At 39.5% G+C, this 15,229-nt stretch overlaps 3 protein-coding genes, 1 non-coding gene and 1 pseudogene across 6 annotated transcripts; 4 read left to right on the top strand and 1 right to left on the bottom strand.

Annotated features, from left to right (window-relative positions):
- Window positions 1-3,492: 3,492 nt before the first annotated feature.
- Window positions 3,493-3,677, top strand: LOC145941295 (U2 spliceosomal RNA). Its single transcript, XR_014426162.1, has one exon. It is a non-coding gene; the product is annotated as a U2 spliceosomal RNA (small nuclear RNA).
- Window positions 3,678-4,479: 802 nt separating this feature from the next.
- Window positions 4,480-8,957, bottom strand: Pgap3 (Per1-like protein PGAP3). Of its 3 annotated transcripts, XR_014425992.1 has the most exons (8): window positions 8,690-8,957; window positions 8,197-8,339; window positions 7,639-7,791; window positions 7,175-7,299; window positions 6,875-7,008; window positions 6,597-6,798; window positions 4,903-6,505; window positions 4,482-4,751 (listed from the first exon to the last, which is right to left on the bottom strand). XR_014425992.1 is itself a non-coding variant. In XM_083045273.1 (7 exons), the coding sequence occupies exons 1-7, from the start codon at window positions 8,826-8,828 to the stop codon at window positions 6,448-6,450; spliced, it is 891 nt and encodes a 296-aa protein (XP_082901399.1). In that variant the 5' UTR covers window positions 8,829-8,957; the 3' UTR covers window positions 4,480-6,447. The 3 variants fall into 3 exon arrangements, 2 of the variants coding, with proteins under 2 accessions (XP_082901399.1, XP_082901398.1); XM_083045273.1 differs by having other exon boundaries at window positions 4,480-6,505; window positions 8,197-8,276; XM_083045272.1 differs by having other exon boundaries at window positions 4,482-6,505.
- LOC145941297 (U2 spliceosomal RNA) lies at window positions 4,607-4,747 on the top strand (annotated as a pseudogene).
- Window positions 8,958-9,087: 130 nt separating the features above from the next.
- LOC145940312 (differentially expressed in FDCP 6 homolog) lies at window positions 9,088-13,094 on the top strand. Its single transcript, XM_083045260.1, has 9 exons — window positions 9,088-9,428; window positions 9,561-9,680; window positions 9,868-10,071; window positions 10,143-10,258; window positions 10,333-10,456; window positions 10,564-10,905; window positions 10,988-11,189; window positions 11,277-11,432; window positions 11,879-13,094. Exons 1-9 carry the CDS (start codon window positions 9,330-9,332, stop codon window positions 12,127-12,129), a joined length of 1,614 nt encoding a protein of 537 aa, XP_082901386.1. The 5' UTR covers window positions 9,088-9,329; the 3' UTR covers window positions 12,130-13,094.
- A 35-nt stretch (window positions 13,095-13,129) lies between these two features.
- LOC145940931 (dynein regulatory complex subunit 2) lies at window positions 13,130-15,040 on the top strand. The gene is made up of 6 exons (XM_083046593.1): window positions 13,130-13,267; window positions 13,338-13,590; window positions 13,772-13,995; window positions 14,071-14,463; window positions 14,633-14,770; window positions 14,846-15,040. The coding sequence occupies exons 1-6, from the start codon at window positions 13,130-13,132 to the stop codon at window positions 15,038-15,040; spliced, it is 1,341 nt and encodes a 446-aa protein (XP_082902719.1).
- The last annotated feature ends 189 nt before the right edge of the window (window positions 15,041-15,229 follow it).

Genomic DNA, 15,229 nt, shown 5'->3' with positions numbered 1-15,229 from the left:
AAGCAGTGGTATCAACGCAGAGTACTAGCGCGGCGTGGCGAGGGGGTTTGCCCGGCGCGGGGGGACGCCAGCGGGAGCGGGGGGCCGGCGCGGGCCGGTCCCTCGCAGTCAGGAGAAGGACGCGGGGACTGGGTGCGTGAAGCCACCCGCATACAGGCGCTATACAGGACGAACCGACGCAAGGCGGTCCGAGAGGTGCTATCTGGACCTGCCGACTTCTGCCAGGTGCCGAGTCGACAGGTCCAGGAGTACTTTGAACGACTGTACCGCGGAGGGGAGGATCTGGGCGGCGCCGCCGCGGAGGTGGAGCGCGCTAACCCCTCGAGCCAGGAAGAGGAGGATGCTGCCTTCCTGATGGATCCGTTCACGGAGCGAGAGGTGGATCGTCGGCTCCGGCGCATGACGAACTCTGCGCCGGGGCCTGACGGTATAGCCTACCGTGACCTCCGTGTGGCGGATCCCGGGGCGCGGCTCCTCACCTCCGTGTTCAACACCTGTCTTAGGCTCGAGGCAGTCCCAGCGTCCTGGAAGACCTCCATCACAGTCCTCCTATTCAAGAAAGGGGATCGGGAATCCCTGGAGAACTGGCGTCCTCTCGCGCTGGGTGACACGACCCCCAAGCTATTCGCCGCGCTCGTCGCCGACCGTTTGACCGGCTGGGTGGTCAGAGGCCGTAAATTGTGTCCGGCACAGAAGGGTTTCCTGCGGGACGAGGGGTGCTACGAGCACAACTTCGTCCTGCAGGAGATCCTGACTGATGCGCGGAGGACTCGGCGGCAGGCGGTCGTCGCGTGGCTGGATCTTTCCAACGCGTTTGGCTCGATCCCGCACGCGGCGATCCGCCGCGCTCTCGTTCGCTCCGGGGCGCCGGGGGGCATTCGGAGTATATGGGACTCCATGTACGACGGGTGCTCCACGCGGGTGCGGACCGCCGGGGGTTGCACCGCGCCTGTCTCGATTCGCTCGGGGGTTCGGCAGGGTTGTCCGCTGAGCCCGATTATTTTCGATCTCGCCATCGACCCGGTGCTGCGCGCAGTCGCCGGTGTCGATGCGGGATACGAGATATTGGGCTTACGCCGCAATATTTTGGCGTACGCGGACGACCTGGCGATCGTTGCCGATTCCCCTGAGGGAATGCGGCGGCTCCTGGCCGCCGCGGAGGGTGCGGCTTCGTCGGTGGGGTTGCGGTTCAACCCTGCCAAATGTGCCACCCTGCACATTGGTGCCGGGGCGGGCGGCAGGGTCCTACCGACGGAGTTCGCCATCCAGGGACGGCCCGTTCATCACCTGGCGAACGGCGAGCCGTACCACCACCTTGGCGTGCCGACCGGCTTCGCGGTTGACGCGACACCATTCCGGACCATCGGTGGCCTCCTCGAGGATCTTCGGGCGGTGGACCGATCCCTCCTCGCCCCGTGGCAGAAGGTGGAGACCGCGGCCTCTAACATCCTGCCGCGGATGGACTTCTTGCTGCGGGGAGCGGCCATAGAGAAGCGTCCGCTAAAGACCGCGGACCTGATATTACGCAGGACGGCCAAGGCCTGGCTCAACCTCCCGCAGAGAGCGAGCGCGGAGGTAGTCTACCTCCCTCCCAGCCGGGGGGGCTGTGGACTGCTTCCGCTGGCCGACCTCGCGGATGTCCTGTCCGTCGCGCATGCCTTCCGTATGCTTACGGCTGGCTGTGAGACGGTCAGGGGGCTCGCGTGGGCGTCTCTGAGGGGGGTTGTAGCCAGGCGCATCGGCCAACCACCGAACAACGTGGATGTCGCGGCTTTCCTCTCGGGCTCGCTCGAGGGGAGGCTGCGCGACGGAGGAGAGCGCTCTCTGTGGTCGAGGGCTCGGAACGCTGCCCGGAGGCAGTCCGACAGGTTGTCGCTGCGGTGGGAATGGTGTGCGCCGACCGAGGAGCTGGTCCTGGTGTGCCGAGGATCCAGGGGCGCGACGGTGAGGATACCGCCTGGGGCCCGTGCCCAGGTGGTGACCCGTTTGCGCTCTGCTGTGGCGGCGTGGTATGAGACCACCCTCCTCCGCAAGCCTGACCAGGGGAAGGTGTTCGAGGTGTCATCGCGTGCCGGAGTGAGCAATCACTTCGTCCGCGGTGGCAGCTTCACCCGCTTCGCTGATTGGAGGTTTATCCACCGGGCACGTCTGGACGTCCTCCCGCTAAACGGCGCTCGCCGTTGGGGGGAGGGCGACCGGAGGTGTCGGCGATGCGGGGGAGCAGCCGAGACCCTTCCCCATGTGCTGGGGCACTGCGGGGTCCACGCCGCCGCGATACAGCAGAGGCACGATGCCGTCCTGCACCGCCTCTGGAGGGCTTGCCGCTTGCCGGGGGATAAGCGGGTCAACCGGCGTGTCGAGGGTGTCGACGGGGAACTTGGGGAGCTACGGCCTGACCTTGTGGTTAGGCACGAGCCCTCCAAGAGTGTCGTCATATGCGACGTCACGGTCCCCTTCGAAAATCGGCTGGAGGCGTTCTATGAGGCTAGGGTGAGGAAAGTTGAAAAGTACTCACCTCTAGCGGAGGAGCTCCAGCGGAGGGGATACCGGGTCGTCGTGACGGCCTTCGTCGTCGGCGCGCTCGGCTCATGGGATCCGGTCAATGAGGCGGTGCTCCGAGAACTGCGCGTGACTAACGCGTACGCCTCGTTGATGCGCCGCCTCATTGTATCGGATACTATTCGCTGGTCAAGGGACATCTACGTGGAGCACGTGTCCGGCGTGCGCCAGTATGCCGCTCCCTCCCGTTCCTCCGCGAACGGGGTTCTCGCGACTCCGCCGCGAGCGATTCGCCGGCGTTGGCCCATCGGCTAATGGTCGTGACACTCCGCGAATGAATATACGGGAATGAATGTCGCGTGTCCTGCCCACATGGTATGCCTGTTTTGTGACTGAATGTGCGCTTATTTATTTTTTATTTATTTTTTGCGACTGTACGTGCATGCGCTTATTTTGTATCTCGCGCTTATTTATTTTTATCTATTTTTTATCTTGCGACTGAATGCACTTATTTATTTATTTTTTCTTTGCGACTGTATGTATGAGTATTTATTTATTTGAATGCGCTTATTTATTTTTATTTATTTGCGACTATTTATACCGTGCATGCGATGTGCATGAATGTGTTTGCGTGGATATGTGTGGGCTCCGTGAATGGATGAATGATAAGAATGAATTTCGCGTGATACACATTTTAGTTATTCGCCGCGTGTCCGCCCTCGGACCTATTTCTTATTTTGCTTGCGTAGACCGGGGGTGGATATAGTGCATGCATTGTTGGAGGATCGTCGCCCCGGTCAGTCAGCCGGGGCGATGATTTTTTATTACTTTTAACTCGTGAGATTGGGGGGGCCTGGGCCCCCTCAACACTGTATTGCATGGTGCCCAGTGGCGGGGGGGGCTATTGTCCCCCGCCAATGAAATTATCATTGCACGCGGCTCTAAAAGCCACCCTACTGTAGTACACCCTGGGGGGGCTTGCCCCTCCGGGGAACATTAATTGTGTTTTCAATAAAAGGCTTTAATCTGTTCTTATCAGCTTAATATCTGATACAATCCCCATAGGGGATTCAGAATATTAAACTGATTTTTGGAACCGGGCGGGTGACCGGAGCTTGCTCCGACTCTGCCGCGGGTCGGCCTGGCATTGCAGTACCGTCAGGAACGGCCTAATAAATCATTCAAAGAATAATTCATTAGCTATTTATTAATTAGACTTTACGGTAGAACTCGCGTTCACGCGGTTCGCCGATAATGGAAAAAACTATACCCAGCGGTTAGCGGTTACGCGTATAAATTTAACACGCTAATACTCAGAACTGAGTGAGCCAGTTGTTTTATTAATTTTATTAGCTTTATTATTTGATATTTCCATAAGAGTAAATTTGTTCGAATTATATTCAGACTGGCAGCGATGAGATAAAATTTTTAAGTACAGGAATTATCAATACTATGTAATGATATTAATGCAGAACAAATACAAAGAGATATTGTTCGATGATATTTTGAACAATAATTCTTTATTTTTACATGTCATTATTACACTATTATATATACATATACATTGTACAAATAAATAACATGTTTTATTGATTAATGTACATGCTTCATTAATATACTAACAATAAGTATATTATAATACTTTTAACATATTTCATGAATATAGTTTAATAGTCTAATATACTATATAATATATATAATATATGTATAATTAAACATGTTAGAATGTAATTGGTATATTAAACATGTTAAAAGTAAATAGTATATTAATGAAGCATGTAATTATAAATTAATTAATAAAAGTAATTAATATATTCATAAAACAATTAGTATATAACAGTTAATCTACTAATTTATTAGTTTAATTAATTAGTATATATACTTATAGATAATTATATATATATTAATTAAATTAAATAATTAATATATTAACTGTTATACATATACTAATTGTTTTATAAATATATTAATTACTTTTACTAATTATTTTATAATTACATGCTTCATTAATATACTATTTACTTTTAACATGTTTAATTAATATACTAATTATATATTACTTATAATTCTTTCATACATTTCTCGAATAAATCAACGCAATTAAATATTACCTTTTAAATACAATATATTAATCCAATAAAACTATATAATATTAATGTTTTGGAACCGGGCGGGTGACCGGAGCTTGCTCCGACTCTGCCGCGGGTCGGCCTGGCATTGCAGTACCGTCAGGAACGGCCTAATGAGTTAACCTAAAAATAATTAACACTATTATTGTGGTGGCTCATTGGCGGTGGACACCCGTACTGCACTCCGGCCTCCAAGAATCAGCGACGTGCATCAGCGGTAGAGTGTCGTGCGAGGAGAGCCGAAGGCCGGGACTTTTTGTTTTTATTTACTGACCGTTGCGAGCGTGCGTGTTTCGCGTTTTTCGTTTTCCGTTGCCCGGCCGTGAAGTGGTCATCGAGTGTCGCGACCGCGGGTGCCCTGGGAGTCCGTGTGCCACGTGGACGTGCGGTGCATTTGGGGTTAGGGAGCGCGGGTGCGACGTGCGTGCGTGTGTGTCGCGTTCCGACGGATCGCCGCGGACGCGTGGTTCCGCGGTCCGTCGGCGCGTGGTTCGCGAGTTGAAGATCGGGTGCTCCGTTGCACGTCGCCCCCGCGTTCCACGTGTGATCCGCGTGTGTGTCGGGTGCCGACGGCACGTGTCGGGAGTTTCGCGCGGTCCGTCGGCACGTGGTGCACCGTCCGTGCGTTTCCGCGTGTGATCCGCGTGGTGTGGTGTGGTGCGTGCCGACGGCACGTGTCGGGCACGTGATCGTGCGGTCCGTCGGCACGTGGTGCGCCGGCCGCGCGTTTTCGCGTGTAAAATATAAATTGTGCAATAGCCTCGAGTACATGACAACCAAGAGAGGTTAGGGGCGCGTGGGTGCGGTTCGCGAGTGCACCGTGCGTCCAGTGAATTAAATAATTCATTATTTATAAACCGCCTGATTAACCTCTGCCGAGTCAAATTCATATTTTTTGTACTGCACTCCGGCCTCCAAGAATCAGCGACGTGCATCAGCGAGTAGAGTGTTGTGCGAGGAGAGCCGAAGGCCGGGACATTTTTATTAGTTGACCGTTGCGTCGAGAGTGTGTGTTCACGTTTTCTTTTCTCCGATTACCCGGCCGCGAAGTGATCGGACTGCCGACGGCACGTGTCGGGCGCGTGATCGCGCGGTCCGTCGGTGTTCACCATCCAGGGACAGCCCGTTCATCACCTGGCGAACGGCGAGCCGTATCAACATCTTGGCGTGCCGACCGGCTTCGCGGTTGACGCGACACCGTTCCGGACCATCGGTGGCCTCCTCGAGGATCTTCGGGCGGTGGACCGATCCCTCCTCGCCCCGTGGCAGAAGGTGGAGACCGCGGCCTCTAACATCCTGCCGCGGATGGACTTCTTGCTGCGGGGAGCGGCCATGGAGAAGCGTCCGCTAAAGACCGCGAACCTGGAAATACGCAGAGCGGACGAGGAGACACCGTGCGAGTCCATAGAGTGTGGGGGCGACACGACACCGTCCTGCACCGCCCCTGGAAGACTTGCCGCATATTGGTAAGAAATCCTATTGGATTCGATCCGAGGATCTTCTTCATAGTAGGCACCCCATTCTACCGTTGAGCCATCTCGTCGCTCCACATTATCGTATTGTTTCCTTGCTTTTATATTATCATGAAAAAATATTAGTTATTATCTATATTTGCCGCGCGCGCGCTTCCAAGTTTTTTTTATCTTTGACTATTAATGTATATAATTTGTGATTGACTTAAGAATGATTTAGCTGTAATATGCTATGTATTATATATATTATAAAAATTATATATTGTAAAAAGATTTATTGCACCTATGATATCTATATGTATAATTAATGTTTAATATATAATAATTGTTTATATAATAATTAAAATCTAGAGATGTAATTTATTGTAATGTGTTTTCAAGTAACAGCAATCTGAGATCATAAACCTGTAAAACAAACAAAGATATAGTTATTATTTATATATATAAATATAATAAATAATTTTGTATGTGTGTAAAACGTGTAATTTTTTCTTACCTATACAATAACACTGTTAAGGGAATAGTACTAGCATGCCATAAGGCATGAGCGTCGAAGATCCAAAAGATAGGGGGAAAATCTGCCAATTCTAGCAGAGTCACAAAAACGACCAATGTATTGAACCAACCGATTAAGTACACATGAGACAACTTGTAATTAAAATACCACCACAGCATTGTTATCATGAACGTCGTCAAACCTTAAATCATAACAATTTCATGTTTAGAATCTAATTATTTTACTATAAGGAATATTGACTACAATGTAAAATTTACCTATTGTTATATTAAGCATCATATTATAACCATAATTAATTCTGCCTGACCACAAATGCGATAAATGCGTACATAAAATGCTTAGATATCCGCAAGTTATTATAACAAATGCTCTATTCTTCTTGTATGTTATCCTAAAAAAGAATCACATATATTAAATTTAACATTATATATTGCAGACTAAATTTTTGTATTTTTTAAATATTATGTATATCATTATAAAATTAATTAAAAAGTGATAACTGTTTTATATTTTTGAAGAATATATCAATTATGTACGAAAAGAATAAAGCACATTACCTTAAGAGTATGCAATATAACAGTGTAAGTACCATACTGAATGCGCAAGAATAGTCCATGGCTTCTGTAAATGGTCTGTCTCGTGAATGGAATACAGTGGACCAAAACCATCCATTCAAGCATATCTGTAATAAAACTATAGATTAAAATTTAAAGAATGCTAAAAATCGTATATAAAGATTAATATAATCAAAATTACAAAATTTGGCAAATATCATTGCAGAATAGACAATTTTCTTGAAAAATAAATACATAAAATAGCATAGAATTTCAAAATATAAAGTTATTATTTTTTATTTACAACTTTTGTTATTAAATTGGAATTTTCCTTAAAACGGATTTGAAGATTATATTTAATTGTTATCTATTGTTAATCCTGATTAAACTTTTATTAGCTGTAATTATAATTTAAATTTAAATGTGAAAAGTACTCCATTATATGTGAGACACTTGAATATACTTACAATGTTGAAATATCTCCAAACATAAAACATAGGATTGGTTCGATCTACTCTTCTTTTAAATTTTTGATACATCACCCAATGTACATAAAAATTTAATACAGAGAATAAAACTGAGGCAGGCTCCTGACATCCAAATAGACGGATAAATGGCCACTGCAAATATGAGAATAACTCTCTTGTATTATTCTATTTAATATTTCTATTCTATTAAATGGAATGTTATAAATATTGTAAAAGCAAAATTTAATGTAACAATAACATGTACAGAAATCAAGGTATTATACAGAAATAATGTTTTATATAAATTTAATTTTTTATTTTATAGAAATATAATAAATGTTCTCCTGTTATTGTACAGAAAATTTGTTTCATAAAACAATATTAATCTTTTGTTTACAATCAACTTTTAATATATGTGTAACGTGTAACAGATCATATATGATGAATATTTTTCTATGTAATATTTCATAATTTTCTACATGACATGATTCTTCATACAGCATTTAAATATATTCTTATAAAATTATATAAAGTTTTACATTTTCACATTTTACTTACTTTTCCATGAAACTGTGGTATTTTCAAACCATGAGCTACAAAGGAGTCAACGGTCCTCCATGTGCAAGTATAACTGCAATCTTCTTTGCAAGACCAATGTAGTAAAATTAATGATAAAGAAGGTGAATTCTTAAAAGTTGTTTCTATAACATGTTGCAAATATATCTAATTAAAAACTATAATAAATATAATTATCTCTATAAATTGTCCTCTATATTATGACATAGAGAAAATATTTTTATTAAATTTAAAAAAAAATATGTAGGAAAATATACTATAGCTAAAGCAACGTTTATACATTTGATATTTTCAGTATAAATTTTATATAATATATATATGTATATATACAAAATAAAAATTTTCTTACACTCGGTAAATTGTTATGTTAAATACTTTTAATATTAAAGTTTTAATTATAATAACATACTCAGAGAAACTTTAGAGAAATGCTAATTAACAATGAAAAAAAAAAAAGTATAAAATCAGTTGTTACCATTTTTGCAATTCCTAGTGAGACACGATGCTAGACAGTGTCTGTATACTTGTGATTTGTCACCTATTGAACCAACCGTATTTCCAAATAGAAAGATTGAAAAAATTAACAGAATAAGGATCCATGCCGACTTTGACATGCCACCAATACGTCAAAATCATAACCTAATCAAATTGACAACTCACAGCGATCCGTGAAAACCGCTATTGTAAGCACGTAGAATTGCAATGCGCATGCGTTGCAGTATATCGCGTATTCTCTCTCTTTCTCCCTCTCTTTTAAAATGAACCTATATTCATGTGTGTGAAAGAAGATAAAGAGATAACCAGATGCAAGGGAGAGGAGAAATTTCACGCATGAAGTATACAATATGCGTCATTCTTTCATCATTTTTAGCACGAGAACGTGAGATTACAGTAAGGATTCTATCAAGGAAGAGAATTGGTATTTTGTGAAAAACGTGAGGAAGGGAAAACCAGATGATTCGCATTTAGAGAGAGAGAGAGAGAGAGAGAGAGAGAGAGAGTGAGAGAGAGAGAATAATGAGATATGCGCTCACGAATAATTGAGGTGCATAGGGGCGCGATAGAAGGATAGAGAAAAACACCTGTTGGCTGACTGTCAAAGTCGGGCAAGCGCGATGGCCCACCTGTTCAAGAACCTCAGCAATAGTATTTGGCATGCGTTTCACGCGCTGCAGACCGATGATGTCAACACAGTGGCCAAGTCGAAGTTGAAGGTAAAATTTTTAGAAGAGAATTTGCCGAAAGAATTTCCAACTCGGGGCACATCTTGACGATTCCTGTCAGATCTTATATAGACTATTTTTATATCAGCTATATCCTCTCACGATCTGATGATCTGTCCACAGGTGTTGACAGCCAATATCGGTACGTTGATGGATTTATATGGTGTGGAGAAAGGTGTAGAGCATTATCGGAGTACGCAGAGCTTGACATTTGATCAGTTTATGTATTATTTGCAGAAAGAGGTAAGACATTCTGTAACAGAAAAAGAAAATCGTCAAAAGATTATTTTTAGAAATATAATATTTTAGAGAATAAATGTTTTTGGTTTATTTTTTCAAGTCATTTTATATTTTTTTCTCTTCTAGCTTTGGTTTAAAGCATTAGCTTTATCTTTACTGCATTTAATTTAATAATTGTTAAATGCTTCAGGTATTCTCTTCTGTAACTGATGCTACCTCTATACACACGTTGAAAAGACTAGAGGAAGGAATAGATGAAATCTGTTGGCTGGTCTGTAAAAAGAACTATCTGGAGAGATCCCATCCAGTCTTTGAAAATCACAGTGTTTACCAGTTGTTTAGAATTTACTGTCTGCTAGCTGAAACAGATCCAAATGCAACAGATTCTTATCTGGTTGGTGATTTATTCCATTGTAAACAAATACATTTCACTGTTAGATATTAAACATTATATTTGTATTATAGGTAACAATGCATGGCGACGAAGTAGCACGAATTGCTTCTCATCTGGCAATGTCCTTGGGTTTACAATGGGATGCTATGGATTTTTCTGCTCTATCAGCAGCTATCAGAATGTTTAAGTAATGTTTCACCTATTTAATCAATAATAAAAATACAAAGAACACAATTTCTTCATGAAAAATTTTTCGAGAAGGTTTTCCACATTCCTGGCAGTTCTTGAATCTAAATATAGTGGTGGCAATACTTTGGACACTGTGGCATTAACAGAAGCTATTGATGATCTGTATCAAATTTACGTGGAGAATGTAGTGAAAAAGGTTGGTTAAAATTTCAAATAAATTAAGAAAATTACTTTATAAAAGAATTTTTTATATTACATATATTCAGATTATTTTTTACTATTATAATTATTTTCACTGCACAGGGTTATTTGATGAAAAAAGGTTTTCTACTGCCAACACTGCGGTACTTCTGGTTTGTACTGCGGCCTGGCGAATTAACATATTATAAGGATCCACACCAAAAAGAACCATCTGGATTAATATTGTTGAATGCTAACTGTTGGGCTGACTCTGTAGCAAACAATGGGAAGCCTGATAGAAGATTCCTTCTGAGCACACCTGAACACAGATGTATAGAGCTAATGGCAGAGGATCACAAAGGCAGGCTGCAATGGCTTGCAGCATTGCAAACGGCTATTCAGCATTCAGGAGAAAAAATCGGCTATCAAAGGAGTTTGGCCAATCAAAGAAGATCTTTGCGACAAGTAAAATTGCAGAAAAATAAATAAAAAAATACTAATAGTTTTAAAAAGAATTTATTTCTAAACGTTTTGTTATTGCTATTAGGCTACTAAACAAGAAAAAGAAGAGACCAAGCTGGAACTTCAGCACGAGAGACAAGCTAGGATTGCTGCTGAAATACAAGCTCGGAAATTAGAAGCTTTGTCAAAAGAGGAAAGTGCCAAAGTTCAACAATTGGAAGATGTTAAACAGAAACTAGAGCTGCTGCTACAAGAAGAAAAACAGGCTCTACGCGACGAAGAAATAGGTAAGAATATTGTGTATTTAATTTATATCACAATATATGTGTGTTTTTGTAAAATTGTATAATTTAAATATATGTTATATATTACAGTACGAAATTTGCAAGCAAGGGTATTACGCGAAGAATGGGAGAAAAGAGAGCAATTAGAAAAGCTGCAGCAGGAACAGCAAGAATTGTTGGAGATGGAGAAGATGAAAAGATTGGAGTTTGAACAAATGCAACAGAAAAACGAGCAGCAGTTACATGGTATAAGATCTAGTTTATATAAAATATTTAATTGTTTCACATAATATAATTAAATATTTTTTAATATTTTTTAAATATTTTATTTAAATTAAATATTTTTTACTATTTCTTGTTAATGTATAGCTTAATGAAGTTTGTGTGTATCAGAGAGAGAGAGAGAGAGAGAGAGAGAGAGAGAGAGAGAGAGAGAGAGAGAGAGAGAGAGAGAGAGAGAGAGAGAGAGAGAGAGAGAGAGAGAGAGAGAGAGAGAGAGAGAGAGAGAGACAAGGAATATGTAAAAACTTCATTAAGCTATATATTAATTTAAATTTTTTAAAGTTTAATCTCAGTCTTTAATGTATTTAGTTTTTATTTTATACATTTTTAATTTAATTTTTACTTTTATTTTGTTTATATTTTTATAATATTTTAAGATTTTGTTTTTATTTCATAATTATTATTTTTAGATGCTGAATTGCGACTTCAGCAACTGGAAATGGAAAGGGAGCATTTGGATGCTGAATTGCGTGTCGCACACGGAAAAGTGAATCGCGCCGAAGAGGCTCAAATTCTACTAGAAACGGAAATCGTGACACGTCCTTTAAGAGGAAACGAAAGGTTCAGACGTACTCAAAGCTTTATACCGACGACGAATGAGCGACCACTTTCCATGGAAAATATCGATAACAGGGCTATGACATTGCAAAAAAATATCTGACACATTTCGCCATTGAGAGCTTCAAAAGTCAATGCATTTATATATTATCCGACTTGCATTTAAGTCTTCCACCAAATAGAATAATACAAAGAGCTTATAGAAATATTATATATTTACTATAACATAGTTGCAGGGCAACTATATTATATCTTCGTGAAGAATACGAGACTACATGCGAGCTTCAATTAAGACACGATAGTTTATTCTGACGTCTTGCTGCAATTTTAGTAAAAACATATTTAATTGCATAGACAAATATATTTTATTGCATATACAAATATTGTATATGCACATCTTTTCTCGAATTTTTTTTTTAATTCTCAAATAGTCTTTCTAATTATTTCTCGAATAAAATTGTCTCGAAAATAATGTGATATTCATATTTTATAAAACATTTATAAAATAATATCACTATTTTATAGAAATTGCAGAATACATTTTCACTTGATGTATAAAAGAATATGTATAAATATTTTTTGTTTCAAACGCATTATATTATAGAGTGATATTTTATATCTAATCATGTTGAAACATATACAGATTGTCTTCAATACCACGCGCATATATATGTGTGAAAATATTTTTATAATATTTTATAAAAAATGATTAAAATTTTCGAATAGAATTTTTATAGTAACAATTAAGAAATTAATAACGCTCTCAATATAAAGTAAACATTTAAAATTCAATGGGCTATATATATATATATATAATTTTGACTTTTATTAGCCTGTTGAAATTTAAATTTTATAGTTTATAATTATAATCCAGTGGAAATGACTTTGTTTCAAATCAAATACAATTTTTATGATGTATTATATAAGCGACGTAATATCTTGTATCAAGTAGAACTCGATCATTATTGATCAAACAGGTGTTTTATCTGACTGACGCTAACAGTCTTATTATCGTTATTCCTCCGGAAAGTTTTGTATCTTGTTAAGAATAAACTATTTAAATATTAATTATTTAAAAGTGTAAACTTTAAATTCATTGTAAAATGCCGAAGAAAAAGGGGAAAGGAAGTAAATTAGCTCGCATGAGCGATGAAGAACGAGCTCGCTACTTGCAACATCGAGCTGAATTAGAGTTAGAAAGCAAACGACGTAAGCAACAATTGATTGCGGCGTTCACTAAGGTATATTAAACATGCAATTGAAATAAATAACATAATGCGATTTTGTAATAAATCAATTTGTTAAATGTAGAATAAGCTGAAACGCGAAGAAGCGTTCGCGCGATTGAACACCGCAAAGATTAACGAACAATGGCGATTCATTTTACGCCGAATAAAGTGTAAGGAACTTCATGAAAATGTGGAGTATCTTTGGAAAAATTTTGATCGCATGATGAAGACGAAAGATTTCATGATACGACATTTATATAACGAACTAGAGATAACTGACATGGATCACAGACGATTACAAGAGGCTCATATTCAAATAATTGATCGAATAATTGGTAATTTATTGTATAAGTTGTATGCAAAATATAAGCATGTACAATTAAATATTTTAATTTTAAATTATATAATTTGAGAATAATATCCTAATTTAATTTTAAGTTACATAATTTGAGAATAATATCCTAATTAAATTTGAGTATTTGAAGAAAGACATTGATAATTATTGATATTACATAGGAACATATAAGCAGAAATGTATGCATCTGCATAAATCCTTCACACACGAACGCAATCATATCGCTACCTACGAGATAAATGAATTAAATAGAGTGCGAAGGGATTTAGAGCAGCTAGGCGATCAACTGCAGAATATAATTTTTGGGCAAGATAAAGAAATAGGGAGCAAATTGACGCAAACAAAAATACAAAACGCCACTAACATATACAGCATTGTGTACTTGGTACAGATCATCATTACATTGTCGATATATGGTAGATATTAATATAATGCTTTTTCAATTAAAAAAATATTTTAGAAGGAAGACTCTTTGTCACGCTTGATGCAATACGCTTCTAATGAAGTTGAGGAATTGTGGCGACAGCTTAATGAAATGATAATTGAGTACGAGAACAATACAGGAGATAAAAGAAAGCAGTACGAGTACTTGAAAGAACAGGATGATGCTCATCATGCGAGTGTAGCGCAATATCCAAAGTTACAGATACAGTTGCAAGACACGATTAAGAATTTGAAACAGGACACACACATGTTATCGCAGAAGCGAGAGTATAGTATAACGGAATACAAGGATCAGATTGTGCAAATGAAAAAGAAAATTGAAAGCTTGAGACAAGAGTTTTCCATGACTCAAATGTTGGATGCCACTCAGCTGAAAAAATTGACTATTATTAGCACCAGCGTTCTAAAAGTATTAAGCTTCGATAATAATTCAATCTAATTTTTATTTAACTACTTCTAATTAAATTTAAGAAATTATATTGTATGTGATGAGTTATATACATGTATATATAAAAATATATCAAAATTTGAATTTTTTATCTAACCAATATGGATTTTTAAGATTGTTTAATTTATAGGAATTGAAGAGAATTTCAGAAAAGGGTTCGGCATTAATTTCATTGCTGAGAATGTGTTCGAGTTTGGAACCGTTTTCACTGACTGTTCAGAAATATACTTTACGCGATGCAGAATCTAGAAGAACTTTCTCGAGTTGCGTGAGTATTGCATATAATAAAAGAAAAATATATATCCAATTGAAATAAGATTAAATAGTACGATTATTTGTGCAGATATCAGAGCCATTCGTTAAATTGGAAAAGTTTTGGAAACAGTTTAATTACATTAAAGCTGACAATATCTTAATGAAGAAAGAATGCGATAAGCTGTCTTTTGAAAATAAACAGCTGAGAAACACCTTGCGCACTTATCTCTTAACTGTTTCTAAGACTCCAACTGCACGACCACTTACGTCTATTTCTGTATAAATAGAATATATTTCTAATAAAAAAAATATCAACATTTTTTAAAAGATTTATTTAAAAAATATGACTTAATGTCCACATATTTTAAAATCAAAATTTTTAATAAATTCCTTCAAGAATTTAAATAATAAAAAAGAATAAAAAGTTTATAATCTTTGTAAGTACTAGAAATTAATAGAAAATGAAAGAATA

Source organism: Prenolepis imparis, unplaced genomic scaffold (assembly GCF_030444845.1).
Source record: "Prenolepis imparis isolate NDT839.2.m4 unplaced genomic scaffold, iyPreImpa1.0 SCAF_9, whole genome shotgun sequence".
In the NCBI taxonomy this organism is placed as follows: Eukaryota; Metazoa; Arthropoda; class Insecta; order Hymenoptera; family Formicidae; genus Prenolepis; species Prenolepis imparis.
This window is presented reverse-complemented; position numbering and strand designations above follow the sequence as displayed.